At 39.1% G+C, this 21,717-nt stretch overlaps 1 protein-coding gene across 1 annotated transcript in view; it reads right to left on the bottom strand.

Moving 5' to 3' along the window:
• Positions 1–6,739: 6,739 nt before the first annotated feature.
• syngap1a (synaptic Ras GTPase activating protein 1a) overlaps positions 6,740–21,717 on the bottom strand; it is a 93,905-nt gene continuing 78,927 nt past the window's right edge. Inside the window, exons 17-21 of the mRNA XM_081376954.1 lie at positions 17,396–17,854; positions 16,644–16,817; positions 9,042–9,253; positions 8,886–8,958; positions 6,740–7,004 (exon numbers count right to left, since the gene is read on the bottom strand). Coding sequence (XP_081233080.1) covers positions 6,975–7,004; positions 8,886–8,958; positions 9,042–9,253; positions 16,644–16,817; positions 17,396–17,854 — 948 coding nt within the window. The 3' untranslated portion in view covers positions 6,740–6,974. The remainder of the gene's footprint in view (positions 7,005–8,885; positions 8,959–9,041; positions 9,254–16,643; positions 16,818–17,395; positions 17,855–21,717) is intronic.

Raw genomic sequence — 21,717 nt, 5'->3', positions numbered from 1 at the left:
CAATCTCACGTCTGCAAAACTTTTGGCATCTCAGATTTCTGCTTGTGTTTGTTTGTGATTAATCTGCCGTGTGTTTGTAATGACTGAAGTGTGTGAGATGATAATGAGCTGTAACTCTTTTAAAAGGTTCTGAAGCTTTAAGTTTAGTCAAACTGCTGGTGTTTCGGCATGATGTTCTCGCTGATCTGCATGTGCGCATGTGCATGAGTGATGATGACGACACTGGCTTTAATCAGCCGCTGATGAGAGAAGATCTCAGGTTAATTAGGTTCGTTCATGTTCAGTAAATCCTAGAGGAATTATATCATTTATTCAGAGATAATGAAAGCGCTGCATCTCAGGTCTGCGTGAATGCCTGGAACGGTTGCATGTGTTTTATGAATGTTGATATTGTAAAAAATATCAGACGGTAAAAAAAAAATCCCATATTTATGCATTTATACACACACACACACACACACACACACACACACACACACACACACACACACACACACACACACACACACACACATATATATGCAATCTAACTCAGAGCAATATTGTATCCTCATGCACTGCTGTTTATTACCATAAATAATCGTTTCAAATTCTTTGTTCAAGATTCTGTCAGCTTTTATGAATTTTACATCTGAGTTTATCTCTCTGTATCATTTGTTTTATTGCAAATATTAATATGCTGATCTCTTTTTAGAGATATCAGGGGTTTGATTGTACATTTTTATTTTGTTCTAAAGACGCTATTCGAAATGTACTAGAATTTGAGAAATGCGTCAGTTTAAATATATCTATTTACTATTTTTACTGTTCAATTTTTTTGTTTGTTTTAAATGATCAATTTACTTTTTAATTTCCTGAGAAAAAAAAAAAGTATTTTTATTCAATGAAAATGAATCAGTTTTGCAGTTTCTGTAAGAAACCATTGCCAAAAGCATTAAAGCTATCTCGAAACTATTTGTTTGATGCAGTGCTTTATTCATCATATATATCCAACGATGCTGTAAATATTCGTTTATATGTGCAAATCTCATTCATAATTCACAGAAGATAAGAGATCACACTCGTACAGTCCCTCATCATTCATGCTCAGCTCATGAGATTAATCTGAATGCAGTCGCTCTGATTGGACGTTTCCAGTCACGTGTCTGTCTGATCTATCATCAGTCTCCTCGTGTTTTCTGGAGCCTCGCACTGGCGCCTCCTGCTGCTCAGCCAATCACAGTACAGTCTGTGCTGTCCGGACATTTCCTACTTCCCACTTCTGAAGTCGTGTTTAGACTTCGTCGTTGAGTGCTTTGCTGTCGGAAATAATAGGAATCATGGAGGACACCAGGTTATTCTTATTATGTATTTGGGAAAGCTTATTTAAGCTTAAATTGAACGTATTTAATTTTGAATAAAATTAGCATATAGCATATGCATAAAGCATATTTTACTGCACTAAGTTAGATAGACAGCTTGCTGAGGATTCAGGAAGGGTTTGGGACTGTAACACAAAAGTATAAAATATTTTACACAGCACGGAAATATGGGTCTTTAAGATGTCGCCGTTAAGTGAAAACAAAATGTATAATACAGTTTGGCGGGTTTTAGCGGTAATTATGAAACTGTGAGGTGATTTTTCTGAAATATTATAGGTATTTACGTCCATCTTAAGAGTAAATGTTGAGTGTTGTCTTTTTATTGTTTCCTATCCTTCATCAGCAGGTTAATGAGTTTGAAGTGATTTTGAAACTTATCCGTAGCATTATATTTAAAGTTTTGAAGCGTCAGTAACGGTCAGGAATTAAACGCCTCAGTCACGCGAATGAAAGTGTGCAGAAACATCGTTTCTTCGGTGTTATTTTCAGAATTTGTTGTCTGAATTCGACCAGAAAGATTTTATTTAACTATTTCATGATAAATAGTGAATTTCTCGTGATTAACAGAGACTAATAACGAAGATAAAGCAGTATTTTATTGTCCTCGTGTTTGATTGGCCGATGGACCTTGTGCTCGTGTTTGATTGGACGATGGTAAACATATAAATGAAGAAGAATCCGCATGTTTTGAGGAGGTTTTCATCTTGTTATTTGTGAGAATCTCCGTGTTTCTCTCAGTCTCCGAGCGGGACATTATTTCTCGAGTGTGTGTGTGTGGTGTGAGGTGTTTCTCCTGATATCAGCGCGTGTGACCGTCACTGAGGTGTGTATCGCGCTGAGTGACTGCGCTAGCTCGAACCCTTCGTCAGTATCGCTTCTCGGCCTTTTGGCTAAGATCAAGTGTAGTATCTGTTCTTATCAGTTTAATATCTGATACGTCCCCTACCCGGGGACCATATATTAAATTGATTTTTGGATCAGGGAGATGGAATAGGGGCTTGCTCCGTCCACTCCACGCATCGACCTGGTATTGCAGTACCTCCAGGAACGGTGCACCCCCTCACGGGGAAAATGACAGTTTAAAGACAGAATGTTTATTTTATTGAGCATAGCTAGCTTTGATATATAGTTTACAGTAACGTTAATATGATTGTGTGCTAACGTAAAAATTAAGTCGTCATGAATACTTAACCGGGTTTTTCTACGGTGACCGGGAAAGGACATGTTCTAACGAGCATAGGCATTTTGACGTAGATGCCGCATGCGACTCTCCAGCTCCAGACACGTCGGCGCGTCCGCCATCTTGGAACGGTCAGTGGTGTGGTCACTCACAGTAAGATTAATGATGCCACAACATTGCGCAGATTCTGGTTGTGTAACCGAGGAGATTTAAATTCCGAAGAAATAATAACCTTTCATAGGTGAGAATGTGTTGCTTTTTATATGTATTAACTCAATATTACATGGTACTTATTTTAATGTTTTTACTTTATGGTAACTTTTTAAAGTTGTGTTATCTGACGCTTGTCTTGTAATGTGTTTGTTTAGTAAAATCATCTGCTGAAGTCTATTTCATATATAGATATTCATGCGTCTTTTTTAGCTAGCCTTACTCACTATGTTTAATGTTTTACAGGCATGAAAACGAGGCTGTGGGACAGAAGTACAACACGTTTAATGTTGTTTAACAACATACAATATTTTATAAAGGTGCTGTAAATTGTATTAAATTAAATTGGTTTTAAATCCCATTTTAAGGGGTAATTTAAATGTTAGTAATCAAAAACCACCTTTAAACTGATGAAGCATACAATTGAACAAAAACACATTAAATGTTTAACATTAAATATTAAATAAAAAAATTCCCCCCTAAATTTAGTTTTCATTTAAGTATATTTGGATTCCATTTTAATGTTAAAATAAACACAAAAAGCACATCTAATTTTTTTGAAATCATGAAACAAACAATAATAATAAAAAAAAGTTTTACATTTTAAGGCCCTATGAAATCGATTTAATTTTTTCTTAAATTCTATTGTTTTGTTTTTTAACCAGATCCTGTGTTTTCCATTCTGGATTCCATTTTAATGGTTCGATTAAATTTTAATAATCAAAAAGCTTGTCTAATCAAGCAAAGTCATACAATTTTCTTAACAATTAATAATGTATTAATTTTTACATTAATAATGAAATGTTTATTTTTCAGAAATTCTGTTATCATTTTTTTTTATAACAAATGTATTCATACGAATAATACTGACACATTTACTAAGTTCTGCACATTCCCCAAACCTCCAGTATTCTTTTATTAAATATTATTTTAGTCTAATGTGATGATGCTTTCAGTCATCAACAGCAGTGTATGACTCTAAACTCAAACACATTTCAGGGCCGAAAATAAACAGATCCATCAAATAAAAACACGTCTTTTGATAAGCATGTATATAGTCATTTATTTGTTTGTTGAAATATTTAAAGTTTTGTAATATTTCCCCAGAAAAATGTAAACTTCTCCATATTCACAAAAAGAAAGACATTTCTGTTTATCAATCATTGTCAATAAAATGAAATTCATAATTACAATAATAATCATATTTGAATATAATAATATCTTTATAATAATAATCATAATATGAACATTCAAAACATCACTCCATATTCAGAGATGCTGCACTCTAGAATCAACGAACCTCTCCCGCATTCGAGAATATTTCCATGAGTAAATATATAAATATATACATCCTACGCTCCTGAATCGGGTCAGGGGTCAGGGGTCAGAGGTCAATGCTATGGCTTGTCCGTGTCTATGGCTAAATTAGCGGGTGGTTCCCGTTCATCATGAACTCATAGCAGTAAGAACTAGTGCTACACGATGGGAAAAGATACACGATCACGATCTGTCGTAGCATAACTGACCCCTGTACACACACCATGGCTGTTTATGATCGCCTTATTGAAATGTACGTCTCATGGCGACACGCGCTCGTGCTCAGCCAATCAGAGCGTCTCATGGCGACACGTGCTCGTGTTCAGCCAATCAGAGCGCCTCATGGCGACACGTGCTCGTGTTCAGCCAATCAGAGCGTCTCATGGCGACACGGCGTCTCATGGCGACACGTGTTCAGCCAATCAGAGCGCCTCATGGCGACACGTGCTCGTGTTCAGCCAATCGGAGCGCCTCATGGCGACACGTGCTCGTGTTCAGCCAATCAGAGCGTCTCATGACGACACGTGCTCGTGCTCAGCCAATCAGAGCTCAGTATGGGAACTGTAGGCACAGAAACACTGTTCATTATCATCTTTTTTCATAACTATTATTACCTGAAATGCAGACCAAAGTAATACTTCCAACAGAAAAGGTAAATAAAGACGAAAGTAAGTGACTAAAGCCCCAGCAGCGACTGGCGTATATGAGTATCATCCATCAAACACCAAGAAAAGAGAAAAACTCAACCCACTTAAAATGAGAGAAACTTTCAATCTGGACTCTATGTACAGAAATCAGCAGCCCGTCAGTGTGTGAGTGTGTGTGTGTGTGTGAGAGAGAGAGAGAGAGAGAGAGAGTGAGTGTGTGTGAGAGAAAGAGAGAGTGTGTGTGTGTGTGAGAGAGAATGTGTGTGTGTGTGTGTGTGTGTGTGTGAGAGAGAGAGTGAATGTGTGTGTGTGTGTGTGTGTGTGAGAGAGAGAGAGAGAGTGAATGTGTGTGTGTGTGAGTGTGAGAGAGAGAGTGAATGTGTGTGTGTGTGTGTGTGTGTGTGTGTGTGTGTGTGTGTGTGAATGAAGCACAAGCGCTGTTCTCAGACCCAGTGAGCCGCAGATGGTCGACTGAAGCGTTGATGATCAGGACACACACACACACACACACACACACACTATCTCACACACACACCTAATACTGGAGGAAACCATTTCACCGTTTCATGAGAAATATGAACAGGCAACATCTGTAGGGAAGCATCAATATGAAACTCCTGATGACTCGTCATGCGCACTAACGATGACGCTGAAAAACGCGCAAATTAATGTTTCGCAACATCATCACTAATACGCTTTTCTCAAATTCTGTCTTTCGTTTAAATATTTTTGGATTCCGTTTTAATATTAAAATTAAACATTAGTTAAAAAGCACGTCTAATTAATTGAAATCATGAAACTTAAACAATTGAACAAAATGTATGAAAAAGTTTTACAAAAAAACACATTTTAGGGCCCTATGAATATTTAATTTTTTCTTAAATACTATTTTATTAAATTTTTTAGATAATCAAAAATCATGTCTAATCAAGTGAATTCATACAACTTTCTTAATGAAATAATGTATTAATTTTTACATTAATAATGAAATGTTTTATTTTTCAGAAATCTGTTATAATATATTTATATATATTTATGATTTAATACAAATACATTACCAAAAATGGTGGTATTAATCAGATTAAGGCAAAAAATATCAACAATTTAATTAAGTTTTTAAAATGTACTCAAATGAAAGTTTAATTCCTTTTATCTTTTTAAGTGCTGCACAACAGGTTTGCTGATGAAAATAAAAGCACAGAAGATTGTCTAATAGTCCTTAAAAATAAAGTTTTAATATTTTTTTAATTACTTATATTATTATTATTACTTTGCGAAATACATTCTGCTGTACAATAGTAATACTTTCTTTTATAATTTTAATAATTTCTGTCACAATTTCTTCAAGTTAAACCGAACTTTTATTTTGACGGGTTGTCGTGAAGAGCTCGGTTCGTGTGTGCGTCTGATGACAGATCTGATCAAATCAAAGCGGTGAAATGCGTGTGAATCACATGATGAGTGACAGGAGCGGCTCACTGGCGTCTGAGAGCGAGAGCTTCAGTGAACGCTGGAGTTTATGATGATGGTCTTCATCGGAATCACTGAAACTCTTCGTACAAACAGCAAACGTCTCGTGTTCGGAGGTTCACATCCACGTGAGCATGAGATAAACCGAGTGTTCGACTCGCTCGTGGAGTCTGCGTTTGCCCTGTTGTTCTCAGTGGAGCTCTTTAGGCACGGAGAGGAGACAGGAAGGGGCGGGGCTCTGAGCGGCACGGCAGCGTCTGATTGGCTCAGAAAGAATCAAGCCCCTCAATACATCATTTGAAAAAAACAAGAGTCATTATTAGGAAGTTGAGGCTGCAACTGATCAAACACACACACACACACACACACACACACACACACATACTCATGTACACAAACACACTCCTGCAGTAAAGGGAGAGAGAGAGAGAGATGATGGGAAGAGAACGAGTGCTGTCTCTCTCTCTCCGTCTGCGGTGATTTTCTTTGTGCTATCGGTGTGATTGTTTCGGCCTCGAGATGCTGATTGTCGTCCATTTGGCTCAAAAAAGACAAAGACAGCAAGAGAGAGAGAGACACATCTGAGAAATATATATTTATATATCACTTATATACATATATATTCTCTCAGCGTGTGTTTGAGAGAGAGAGAGAGAAGGAGAGAAAGAAAGACTGTAGAGTTGGTCGTCCTGCTCAGGCTCCGCCTCTCTCTTCTCTCTCAGCCAATCGTCAGACACTCCTGGGTTGAGGTTCAACCAATCACGTGTCCTCTAGTCCTGCCCGGGCCAATCATGTTCCAGAGTGGGCACCATATATCGGCTGAGGGAGAAACAGAGGCCGAGATTCAGGGGCGGATCCTCAACTAAAACTATTAAAAACATGATTTCTGTTCTTTGAAATAAAGCTGAAACAACATCAAATATAAACAGGAAAAGTTGAAAACCTGAAAAAAAAAAAGAAATTTACAAATGTTACCTTGGAGATAAACTGAATAAGTTTAGGTTGAAACAAAAATTATGAACTAGAAATCAATAAATAACAAAAATAAAACAAAAATAAAATTAACTTAAATAGCAATATTGAAAAAAAAAAAAAAACTAAAATGACAAAAGCACACAATGAAAATACCCAAAAAATATCTAAAAATATCAAAATGTTATTAAAAAGATAATAAAACTAAAATGAAACTCGAACACTGGCACACTCATTATAAATTCATCACAATGGGAATAATTAATTCAATATTCATCAAACAGTTAATTGCATTAAAACACAGTCATGTGAATAGAAATGATCAGTGAATGAAGAGCGGGTGTGAAGGACAGGAATAAATGATGACAGACTATATGATGTCATTCTCCATCAGCCAATCACAGGCCCTCCCTCTGAGGACGTGCTGTCACTGTCAGCCAATATAAAGTTAGTATATAGTTATCACTAAAGTTATTATTAATTGTTATTATCACTATAGTTATCGGTATGTAGTCATCACTATAGTGTTTATCCACAGTTGTCTGAGTTGGCTGAACAAGACTTAACAGTATATTTCATGATATTTGAGTGGGAAATTCAATGATAAAAAATGGTTTAAATATTTATCAGTCATATGGTAATATCGAGTGAGATCTCTTACAAATAAAAATGGGCTTCATCACATTTGATTATTTTCTCTTTTTATTTGGATCTTTATGGACTCAAATCAAAAGATAATCTGATTCATATCAAATGAACACAGACATGACATAACTCTCGTGGAGAGACATGAAGGTTACAGACGGTTTCTAGTGTGTGTGTGTGACAAACCTGTTCTGTGAACACACACACACACACACACACACACACACACACACACACACACACACACACACACACTCGTGGAGAGACATGAAGGTTACAGACATGTGTGTGACAAACCTGTTCTGTGAACACCCACACACACACACACACACACACACACACACACACACACACACTCGTGGAGAGACATAAAGGTTACAGACGGTTTCTAGTGTGTGTGACAAACATGTTCTGTGAACACACACACACACACACACACACACACACACACACACACACACACAAACACACACACACACACACACACACACACACACACACACACACACACACACACACTAGTGGAGAGACATGAAGGTTACAGACGGTTTCTAGTGTGTGTGACAAACATGTTCTGTGAACACACACACACACACACACACACACACACTCGTGGAGAGACATGAAGGTTACAGACATGTGTGTGACAAACCTGTTCTGTGAACACCCACTCACACACACACACACACACACACACACACACACACACACACACACACACACACACACACACACACACACTCGTGGAGAGACATAAAGGTTACAGACGGTTTCTAGTGTGTGTGACAAACATGTTCTGTGAACACACACACACACACACACACACACACACACACACACACACACACACACACAAACACACACACACACACACACACACACACACACACACACACACACACACACACACACACACACACACACACACACACACACACTCGTGGAGAGACATGAAGGTTACAGACGTGTGTGTGACAAACCTGTTCTGTGAACACCCACTCTCTCACACACACACACACACACACACACACACACACACACTCGTGGAGAGACATGAAGGTTACAGACGTGTGTGTGACAAACCTGTTCTGTGAACAATCTGGTTTTGAGGTCAGGCATTCCACTCCCTCTCAGCTCATCCTCTACCGCCATCAGCCTGTAACACACACACACACACACACACATTCCCAGGATGCTCTGCTGCGTCAGTGAAGTGTGTGTGTGTGTGAGGCGTCTGACCTGTTGATGATGCCCTTGATCTGCGAGTCCTTCTCGTGCTGCTGCTGCCGGAGCCTCCTCTCGCTGTCGTCCAGCCGGCTCTGGTACTGGAGCAGGATCTTGCTGGTCTGATGCTCCTGCGACTGCAGCCGGCGCTCGTACTCCTCCAGCTTACGGTGCGACATCAGCAGACGCTCCTTCAGCGAGTGGATCTCCTCCTCGTACTCGCGCACCTGCACACACACACACACACACACCGAGAGGAGGAGGAGGAGGATGAGGACGGCAGATCATCTCACAATGCAAAACTTGTCTTGTGGTTGTATGAATCTCTTTACACGTAAAATAACATTTCAAATATTTTGCGTCAAATCAATTATTTTTAAATTCATCAATTATTTAAAATATGTAAGTTGAAATAAAAGATTTTCACCGAATCAGTCATGATGATGATGGCAGAGCTTCAGCGGCTTACATTCTTTCATTCACATGCAAAATAAAAAGTCACAATGCAAAACATATCTTTTGGTTTTATAAATGTGTTTCTTTATATGTAAAATATACTTTCAAATATTTTTTTTCGTCAAAACGAATAATTTTTTATTAATTAATTATTTAAAATATGTAAGTTGCAATAAAACATTTTCACTCAATCAGGCATTTATACTGGTTTAAGCATGAAAATAGGAAAGTCTGCTTTTTATTAATGTGTTTAATGCAAAATCAAACTTTTGGTTCTAAAAACACTTTCCATTTTCTTCACGCAAAGTCTCGTCTGAAATGCGATGGCATCATCGCTCTCTCCTCAATGGCTGGGTGAAGTCCCAGCCGCCCAACACTCGCGCATTACAAGACCGGCCTACTGAGCTTTGACTGCTGGGAACTCTTACTCCAAGTTTGGACAGGGCGCTCCAAAGCGACTGCCCAGGAAACCCTCGGCAGCCTACTTCCCCTGGCAAGTTCCATGCGCGCCATCCCACCTGTTGGCTCTGTTGGGTTTTCCCAAGCTTTCTCTCATGGGCCTCTTGTATCCTCTCCTCCCATGGCACAGTCAGTTCAAGCAGCACCACCTGTTTTGTTGCTCTGGACCACAGAACTACGTCGGGTCTGAGAGTTGAGGTAGTGATCTCCTCTGGAAACTCGAGCTGTCTCCAGAGGTCAACTCCATGTCCCAGTCAGGAGCCGATGTCAGGATTCCTGCGCTAGTTGATGCCCCGCTAGAGCTCTCCCCTGCTCTAACAAACCTGATCAGACGGGGTGCTGTCGTGGGTCTTCCTTCTCTCTTCCTCCAGGCCTGTAGCCAGCTCGGCAAGTATCTGGTCATGCCTCCATCTGAACTTGCCATCAGCCAAGCTAGCCTGACATGATGACAACACGTGTTCAAGGCTTGCAGTCTGGGCTCTCGGCCAGCCCCCAACGATGGAGGCTCACTGGTGTTGGTAGGACATCGTATGTGGAGCACAGGAGGAATCTTCTCTTCTTCTCCTCCATGCCACACATATCCCTCCACCCCAATGGTCTTCCTTGGACACCGCCCCAACATGTCCACCTCCCCTGGTTTGTCATGGCTGCTTGCCTATCCTCCTCCACCCTACGGAGCTCTTCCTGGACTAGGCTGCGGCGACCTTTGGCATTAGCATCCCTCCACCTAGCTCTGGTTATAACTAGGGGTGTAACGATACATCGATATGGATCGATGCATCGATATAACGTCTAACGATACGATGCATCGAATCCACACGTAAAATATCGATATACACCTTTATTTTGACACTCTCCACATTCTCACGTAACATCCTTCCGCCAAAGCGCACATTTTCGTTTAACGTTACTCACCAACCATACTGTCTGCCGGCACAAAAGCCGGTATTGTCCGCTGTCAAGGCATCAACAGACAAGCAGTCGCACCCTTGTTGGTGAACACAACCAGATAAGTCCGTTTTAGCGACTCAGCGCACAGTATTCAGGTCAGATGACACTTTGAAAAGACGCGCTGGCTAAGAGGAGTTTCGTCAAAGCTGACTGGAAGTGATCGAGGATGGATAATTTCAATGAACTTGATGAACTTGTGATATCTTCTTCGGGGCGTAAAAGGAAAATAAAAGCTGAAACATTTTCACAGAACCTTACTAAAGCAGCTCGTTTAGTGGTGAGGGAAACACTCTCTGTACTGCGTGTACGTTAATCACAACAACAAAGTTTGTCAGGCGTCTATGTCAGCTGAGGAGATTAACGTAACCGAGTGTTGTATTATTTATCATAGCAATTACTTGGTTTTGTTTGACTCAGAAAGATGAAATGTGAATGTATCTGCTCTGCTAAAAAAAAACAAAAAACTTTTAACATATTAAAGCATACTTTCAATTAACTTTAATTTTGTAATTTACCTGTATTATTATTATTATTATTAATCAAAACAACCCAGCTGCAGTTTGATTGATATTACTTGGAATGCACAATAATAATAAAAAACATGATTTATGAAAATGAACAAGAACGGAGTACTAGCAAATGACCACTTCTGTTGTAAATGTCCCAATTAGGAGCAATTTTCAAAGAGTTTAATTAAACGTTCATGTTATATATTTTGGTTGCATTTGTGAGTTAATAAAAATGTAACTGGTTGTGTGAACATAATATCTAAATATCGATTAATCGATCAAAACAGCCGTGAATCGAATCGAATCGTATCGCAGAATTTTTTGAGGTATCGGCAAATATCGTATCGTTGGCTGAGAGAATCGATATCGTATCGTATCGTGATGAACTGTCCGATGTACACCCCTAGTTATAACTCCTAGGCCCAGCCTGCCTTGGTTGACCGTCCCTTGCGTAGCCTTGCCTCCGCGTCTGCCACAGCCCTGCTTGCTGACCATTTCCGTCCTGTGCGGATGGTGATATCTGCTTGGCGGACCAATTGGTCACTACTGTCGCGAAGCATTATCACCTGCCGGGCTTTGGCCACCTTAGACTCTTCAACCACAGATGTTAATGGGAGCTGTAACTTGCTTCCTGAGCTGTACAGGCCGATTGAAGAAAGGCTTTTGGGGACTGACAGCCATCTGCGAAGGAAGGTGTTGATCCTCCTTTCCAAGGCTTCAACTGTTGTATACGGCACTTCATACATGAGCAGTGGCCAAAGCACACCATGCTGGTAGCCCCAGAGTTTGAATCTTCCAGGTAGCCCACTCCTATCCAAGGCTCGCATCCAAGCTTCCGCCTGCCCAAGCATCTCCTTCACACTCTCTCGGCCATTCAGTTCCGCTATAAACCATTTTCCCAAGCTCTTAATGGGTCTCTCACTAGCCGCGTTTCCATCACCCTTCAAATTGCGCAAATTGAAATTGCGAATTAAAAATACGCCCAATGGAAACACATCAATTTCGCAAAAACTCCAAATTTATCGCAAAAAAGTTTTATCGCTCGCATGAGGTGGTTTTGGTATGAGGGAGAAACACCCAGAAACACCTCATATGTGCCGCTCACAGTATAATAAGGGTCGTTCCTCACCATTAATGCTTGGAAAACACAATTACGTCTCCTTCGATTAATAATAATGGCCAGTGCAGTGGCTGGGATATAGTACATAATCCTACTAACCTACCGTTTTAGTCGCATAACATCGGTTAATGGAAACGCCGTCATTTCGCAATAGTTTTTTGTCGACATTTAGAAAAAAATTGCAAAAGTTTTGCGCAAATCTGTAATTGAAATGTGCCTATTGTCATTGGGGATGAGGTCTTCTCCAATCCTGAAGCGAAACTGGTCCTGCACGCATCCTTTTCTCAGCACAATGCTCCTTGACTTTGCTGGCTTAAACTCCATCCCGGCACCTGCAATAATCTTGCATAGATCTTCCAGAATCCACCGACCTTCTGGGAATGATCTTGCCGTTATGGTCAGGGCATCCATGAATGCCTTAACTGGAGCCTGCTGAATCCCGCTTGCCAGAACTGCACCTCTTCTAGGCTTCTCCACTGTCTTGACCAAGAGGTTCATTGCAGCTGCAAACAAGATGACTGAGATGGTGCATCCAGTTACGATGCCTTTTTCCTACCGCTGCCAGCCGGTGGTGAAGTCCCCACAGGTGAATCGCATCCTGAAACGGTTGAAGTACTCCTGCAGGAGGTGCTGGACTTTCCCTGGGAAATGGTACGCATGTAGTGTGAGATCCACCAGCTTGTGAGGGAAAGTTCCATATGCATTGGATATATCGAGAGAGCCACAGATATATCGAGTATTTTTACATTTTTAAATATTTTGCATCAAAACAATTATTTTTGAATTCATTAATTATCTAAAACATGTAAGTTGAAATAAAATATTTTCACTGAATCAGTATCAATCTGAATCAATATACTGATTTGAGCATGACAATACAAAAGTATGCTTTTTATTACAGTTTAATAATTAAGAAAATAATGTCACAATGCAAAATCAAACTTTTTGTCCTAAATTTTTTTTTTTTGCGCAAATAAATTTTTACAATATTTTGCATGAATAATATTATTTATTCTTAAATTTACATTAAAAATTATTTAAATAAAGCCATTATAATTTGTATTGAACTATGACATATCAAGACAATAATGTCACAATGCAAAACCATTCTTCGTTTGCTCTATGTAAAATATTTTGCAGATATTTTTTCAAAAAAATTTCCAAACTCTTTGGTCCTAAAAATATTCTTCATTTTCTTTATGCAAAATAAAATATTGTCTTTTGGTTGTATAAATGTCTGCATTTTCTTTATATGTAAAATATAATTTCCAATATTTTGCATCAAAACAATTCTTTTTCATTATCAGACGCTCCTTCAACAAATGGGTCTCCTCCTTGTACTCGCACACCTGAACACACACACACACACACACACACACACACACACACACACACACACACACACACACACACACACACACACACACACACACAGTGATGGCCAGTGCTTAATTTGTAAATAAATAATTGCCGGATCAAAAACAGCAATTGACCAATCGCTAAGCCCCTCCCCTTGATCATAGATGAGCCAATGGCAGTTGAGTATCAGTTGCACGGGGACCAGAACTCGGACATCTTTAGGTTTCAGCGCCTTAGAAAAACATTGGAAGATCCAAAGCTCTCATCGTTTTTTTGGTGTTTATGCTACAGAAATGGAAAAATTATGTGCCTGGTGTTCTTGTAACACTGTAACACTTGTAACTTCAGCTGCTTACATTCTTTCATTAAATAATTTTTTTTATGCAAAATAAAAAGTCACAATGCAAAACTTGTCTTTTGGTTATACAGTCAAACCAAAAATTATTCAGACACCAGATATCATATTGATATTTTTTTACTAGTGGTTGCAGGACACTAATTTATGTAAGTGAGGATAGCAAAATAAAGTAAACTGTGACATTTTATACCCAAAAATGACCAGTAAAATGACCAGAAAGAAGCAGTCAAGCAACAGGAGGTGACAGTCAATGTAAGTGTTTTGTATCCTTTTCTCATCTGATTTAAGTGCAGTTGCAGTTACTGGGAAACAGTGTTTGTCTACTGTGCTCACAAGCTGACATTCCGGTGAAGTCTCCTTTGTTCGCGCTTAGTCACTTGGTAAACAGTTTCGCTAGTGAGGCGTGTCCAGCTGTATTCATTAACGACATTACAGGTGAGAATAATTTTGCCGGTGTCTTCTAGTACTATATTCTCTTTTCCCATCAGTCTCTGGAATTGCCAGTCCGCTGTAAACAAAGCTGATTTCATTACATCTATTTCTAGTCATTCGGGTCTCAGCCTACTGGCCCTGACTGAGCCCTGGATCAGACCGGAGGACACTGCCACACCGGCTGCCCTCTCCACTAACTTCACCGGACGGGGTAGAGGTACTGGTCTGCTCATCTCTCATCCATTACCACCTGTCCGCTTGATCCTATACCCACTAACCTACTTCAAGCCATTTCTACCTCAGTTGTACCCGCACTTATGCACATCATAAACACCTCTCTTCACAACATTTAAGCAGGATTGGGTAACCCCTCTGCTTAAGAAACCCACTCTAAATCCAGCACATCTGGAGAATTACAGACCGGTATCTCTCCTTCCATTCGTCGCGAAAACACTTGAACGAGTTGTTTTCAACCAGATCTCTTCCTTTCTTACACAGAAGAACCTCCAGGACAACAACCAGTCAGGATTCAAAAGAGGACACTCAACTCAGGTAGGTCCTTCAGGGTGTCGTGGAGGGGTGTGGTGTCTAAGACCCAACATCTAGCTACTGGAGTGCCTCAGGGCTCAGTGCTGGGACCGCTTCTCTTCTCCATCTGCATGTCATCACTAGTGTCTGTCATTCAGGAACATGGTTTATCCCATCACTGTTATCATCTAGCTACTGGAGTGCCTCAGGGCTCAGTGCTGGGACCGCTTCTCTTCTCCATCTACATGACATCACTAGATCTGTCATTCAGAAACATGGCTTTTCCTATCACTGCTACGCTGATGACACACAACTCTACCTCTCATTCCAGCCTGACGATCCGACGGTTGCTGATCGTATCTGGCCGGATGTAACATTTCTGGCTGGATGAAGGACCACCACCTTCAACTAAACCTTGCGAAGACAGAGCTACTCGTGGTCCAGGCCAACCCAACAACTTCACCACAACTTCACCATTCAGCTAGGCTCGTCATCCATAACATAGTTGAACTTCACAGAGCACATTGCTAGCACTGCCCAGTCCTGCAGATTTGCCTTGTACAATATCAGGAGGCTCAGACCCTTCCTATCAGAGCTACACAACTCCTTGTCCAAGCGCTTGTTCTATCCAGACTGGACTATTGTAACGCTCTCCTGGCTGGTCTTCCAACTTGCACAGTCAAACCTCTGCAACTGATCCAGAACGCCGCAGCAAGAGTGGTCTTTAACGAGCCGAAGAGACGCCACTCGTCCACACGTCACTCCTCTCCTCACTACACTGCACTGCAGTTGCCAGTTGCCACTCGCATCAAATTCAAGCCACTGACGTTTGCCTACAGAACAACCACTTGCTCTGCTCCCTTTTACTTTAACTCTTTACTCCAGACCTACGTGCCATCCAGGAACTTGCGCTCTGCAAGCAAACGTCGTCTTGTGGTGCATCATCTCAAAGAGGCACAAAATCTCTTTCTCGGACCTTCACCTTGACTGTTCCCTGCTGGAGGAATGATCTAACTCCACCAGAGCGGCTGGCTGAGTCCGTGTCCATTTTCAAGAAACGGCTGAAGACGCATCTTTTTCGGCAACACCTGATCCACATTAACACTAACACTTTATCTTCTATTTTATATCTATTATCTTTAAAATAAAATAAAAAATACATGTACTGCGTTAACTGGGAAGGGTCACAGCACTTGCATAGTGTTGTCCTATTGTTAGTTTAACTGCTTCTATTGCTCTCATTTGTAAGTCGCTTTGGATAAAAGCGTCTGCTAAATGAATGAATGTAAATGTGAAATTATAAAAATTTGGGGTAACACTTTATTTTACAGTGTCCTTGTTACATATGTTACATGTACTTACCGTAGTAATAACAGTAAATGATGCATAATTACATGCCACTAACCCTCAACCAAACCCTAACCCTAGGTGGAATGAGTACTGACCCGGTCCAGGCGGGACTCGTCCATGCTCTTTGAATGCTCCTTCAGCTTGAACTCCTCTCGGTCCACACGCAGACTCTCGATGTCCGCGGAGAGGTGAGGCATGTTGGACACCCAGGCCACCGTACGCTCCGACGCAGCAGTGGGGGGGTTGAGCGTGGACGGAGACTTCGAGCCCTGACCACACACACACACAGAGAGAGAGAGAGCACGTGACCACAGATGCCACTCATCAGAATATATACAGTATATCATTGATTAATCTGAGACTATATGAGGATATACACTAGCGATCAAAAGTTCATTATGATTTTTGGTAACACTTTATTTTACAGTGTCCTTGTTACATATGTTACATGTACTTACCATAGTAATAAGAGTAAATTATGCATGCAACTAACCCTCAACCAAGTCCTAATCCTACCCTAACTCTATAGTAAGTACATGTTCCTAGTTAATATTACTCAGTACTTAAATATATAATTACACTGTAACAATGACACATTGTTAATGTTTCTAAAAGAGTGAGTTTATTTGAACAGAAATACAGTTAAAACAATGGAATATTATTATAATGTAAATCATCTGTTGTCTATGTGAATATATTAGTAAAGTGTAATTTATTCCTGTGATCAAAGCTGAATGTTCAGCATCATTACTCCAGACTTCAGTGTCACATGATCCTTCAGAAATCACTCTAATATGATGATTTGACAGTATGGAAACGTAACGAGACACTGTGACCCAGTTCGTACCTGTTTGTTCATGCCTGGCTTGAGCAGATGCTGCTGGTTGGTTTGCTGCGAGGCTTTTGCTGATTGGCCGGTTGGTGTGTTCTCAGCGCTCTCATTGGCTCCGCCCTGAGGGGCGGGGCTCTCCGCGGCCGTGCTGGACTGATGCGGCAGCCCGGGGGCGGGGCTATCTTTGACTGACAGCTGTTGCCTGGGCACCTGCCTCCCGCCGTAGCTGGACTCGGGCGACTGCAGCAGGTTCCCGCTCTGAGGGCGTGTCTTAGGGGGGGTGGAATTAGCGGCCGAGCTGACAGACAGCTGGTGGGGGGGCTGAGGCTTCATGCGCTGAGGAGGGGTCGGGGCCATGGAGGCCTGGCGGGCGGGGTGAATGGTGGTTGGGGGCGTGGCCAGAGAGGCGGGCGTGCCAGTGCCCGTCGCTGTCTGCGGGGCGATGCCCATCAGAACCTGCTGCTGGAGATTCTCCTGACACACACACACACACACACACAGATTTCAACAGCAGTATTAGTAGGGTTGGGAATCGAAAATCGATTCCAATACTTGAGGGTCAGGAATCAGATACTTGTTATAAAATTTTAAAATCGATTCCTCTTAGCGATTCCTTTGTGAACATTTCAGTGACTTTCAAACCATTCAAGCGCGAGAGACTGTTTTCATGTGTATCAGTATATTGTATCCGTGCAGCTCTTAAAGGGACAGCAGCCTAATATTCCTGCTGCCGTCTCTATAATAACACTAATCAAACAACTAAAGACAGAGAGAATATTCACTCGTTCTTGACTGAATAACTTGTGTAACTATATTTTTAATGAATATTTTATTAAAGTGCCGTGTTATTCTACATTTGATAAGTTTCTGTACCTGAATACTTGAAAATCTTAAAACACTGTTTATTTCAATCGTATCTTTGTTCAGCTGTATCTATTTTTTGCGACTGCTAATTTTTTATTTGTTCTTGTAGTGTTTATAGTCTTTAATAATGCTTGAAATGTAATGCTAATGCTAGTTGTTTTTCTATGATATTTTTAAACCACAAGCAAACGTTCCTTGTGTAAGTGTTCTATAGCCTGTTGATTTCTGTTCATGATATTCAGCTACAATTTAATGTTTTGCAATATACAATATACAATATACAAAAGAGAGTCAATCCCATAGACCCGCATGTTAAAATGCCCAACTTTACAGCAGAGAAAAACATGTTTACAGTCTGGTGCAAAAAGTGGTTTTGGTCTATAAAGCTAATGTTGCCCTTCATGACGACTGTGGGGGGGGGACTGTTTTTATAACTCATCCGTTTAAATTATATTAAGCCTTAAAGTTCTGCATAATTAAGGGCGTGGCCACCTGAGTGACAGGTGGATTGCCACTGATGTCATCACTAGAGTTTGTCTGCTTTCTGTTAGCGTCACGTCACCTCAGCTAATCCGCCTCGCTGCACATTTCCGTTTATCCGCGAGTGACGCTGCCAAGATGGCGACGTGGCGACGAAACACTATGGCAGTGTTGTGTGTAACGCATTACAAGTAACTTGAGTAATGTAATCAGATTACTTTTTCAAGAAGCTAGTAAAGTAACGCATTACTTTTAAATTTACAACAAAATATCTGAGTTACTTTTTCAAATAAGTAATGCAAGTTACTTTGTTTTCACATTTATTGACTGACAGCTCTCTTGTCCTCATGTTGAGACAAATAAAAGGGCAGAGGCGTTGTGTGTGTGTGTGTGTGTGTGTGATCATGATGGTTATTGTAGTTATAGACTAAATGTGAGCATTTACTCATCTCACTTGCACACAAAAAAGATAAAATATTCCTCAAAATGTATAAAATCAGTGAAATTCAGAATCAGAATACTATGCAAACCTCCAATAACTAAATATGTTAAATAAAACATAAATTTTTATGCATTTAATCGCACTTTATGAATCATTGTACTTGCCTCTGACTTTCGATGATTTAGTGAAACCATAAGCAAAAATGACTATAGATTTTTTTTTTCTTTTTTTTTTAAGTGTTAAACTTTTTTCTCCTGCATCTATTCTACCATGATCCAGAACAGCAGCAGCTGAAAGGTTTGTTTGAGGGGTGCCCTCTACTCTACAGGAGTGAATGTGCATTTCATTCAGCCTTAAGCATATTATTTCACTTTTGGTGTGAAAGGGTCTTTACATTTGCCCAAAAATATAACTTTTTTGATATAAAAAACAAGCCCAGCCCAGTTAATATGTAATACAATTAGTTACTTATTAAGGGAGTAACCCAATATTATAAAGCCTAACTTTTCTAAAAAAGTAACTAAGTGACGCAAGTAGTTATTTTTAAGGGAGTAACGCAATATTGTAATGCTTAACTTTTCTAAAAAAGTAACTTAGTAACGCAATTGGTTACTTTTTAAGGGAGTTACGCAATATTGTAATGCATTACTTTTCTAAAAATGCAATTAGTTACTTTTTAAGGGAGTAATGCAATATTGTAATGCTTAACTTTTCTAAAAAAAGTAACTAAGTAACGCAATTAGTAACTTTTTAAGGGGGTAACGCAATATTGTAATGCTTAACTTTTCTAAAAAAGTAACTAAGTAATGTAATTAGTAACTTTTTAAGGGAGTAATGCAATATTGTAATGCATTACTTTTCTAAAAAAAGTAACTAAGTAACGCAATTAGTAACTTTTTAAGGGAGTAACGCAATATTGTAATGCATTACTTTTCTAAAAACGCAATTAGTTACTTTTTAAGGGAGTAACGCAATATTGTAATGCTTAACTTTTCTAAAAACAGTAACTAAGTAACGCAATTAGTTACTTTTTAAGGGAGTAACGCAATATTGTAATGCTTAACTTTTCTAAAAAAGTAACTAAGTAATGCAATAAGTAACTTTTTAAGGGGGAACGCAATATTGTAATGCTTAACTTTTCTAAAAAGTAACTAAGTAATGCAATTAGTAACTTTTTAAGGGGGAACGCAATATTGTAATGCTTAACTTTTCTAAAAAAGTAACTAAGGCAATTAGTAACTTTTTAAGGGAGTAACGCAAAACTGTAATGCATTACTTTTCTGAAAAAAGTAACTAAGTAACGCAATTAGTAACTTTTTAAGGGAGAAACGCAATATTGTAATGCATTACTTTTCTAAAAAAAGTAACTAAGTAACGCAATTAGTAACTTTTTAAGGGAGTAACGCAATATTGTAATGCATTACTTTTCTAAAAACGCAATTAGTTACTTTTTAAGGGAGTAACACAATATTGTAATGATTAACTTTTCTAAAAAAAGTAACTAAGTAACGCAATTAGTAACTTTTTAAGGGGGTAACGCAATATTGTAATGCTTAACTTTTCTAAAAAAAAGTAACTAAGTAATATAATTAGTAACTTTTTAAGGGAGTAACGCAATATTGTAATGCATTACTTTTCTAAAAAAAGTAACTAAGTAACGCAATTAGTAACTTTTTAAGGGAGTAACGCAATATTGTAATGCATTACTTTTCTAAAAAAATAACTAAGTAACGCAATTAGTAACTTTTTAAGGGGGTAACGCAATATTGTAATGCTTAACTTTTCAAAAAAAGTAACTAAGTAACGCAATTAGAAACTTTTAAAGGGGTAACACAATATTGTAATGCATTACTTTTCTAAAAAAAGTAACTAAGCAACGCAATTAGTAACTTTTTAAGGGAGTAACGCAATATTGTAATGCATTACTTTTCTAAAAAAAGTAACTAAGTAACGCAATTAGTAACTTTTTAAGGGAGTAACGCAATATTGTAATGCATTACTTTTCTAAAAAAAGTAACTAAGTAACGCAATTAGTAACTTTTTAAGGGGGTAATGCAATATTGTAATGCTTAACTTTTCTAAAAAAGTAACTAAGTAACGCAATTAGAAACTTTTAAAGGGGTAACACAATATTGTAATGCATTACTTTTCTAAAAAAAGTAACTAAGCAATGCAATTAGTAACTTTTTAAGGGAGTAACGCAATATTGTAATGCATTACTTTTCTAAAAAAAGTAACTAAGTAACGCAATTAGTAACTTTTTAAGGGAGTAACGCAATATTGTAATGCATTACTTTTCTAAAAAAAGTAACTAAGTAACGCAATTAGTAACTTTTTAAGGGGGTAATGCAATATTGTAATGCTTAACTTTTCTAAAAAAGTAACTAAGTAACGCAATTAGTAACTTTTTAAGGAGGTAACGCAATATTGTAATGCATTACTTTTCTAAAAAAAAGTAACTAAGTAACGCAATTAGTAACTTTTTAAGGGAGTAACACAATATTGTAATGCATTACTTTTAAAGTAACTTTCCCCAACACAGCCCATAGGG

This window comes from Scardinius erythrophthalmus, assembly GCF_964197995.2.
Source record: "Scardinius erythrophthalmus genome assembly, chromosome: 10".
NCBI classification, from domain to species: Eukaryota; Metazoa; Chordata; class Actinopteri; order Cypriniformes; family Leuciscidae; genus Scardinius; species Scardinius erythrophthalmus.
Note: the sequence above shows the minus strand (reverse complement) of the source record. Positions and strands in the feature narration are given on the sequence as shown.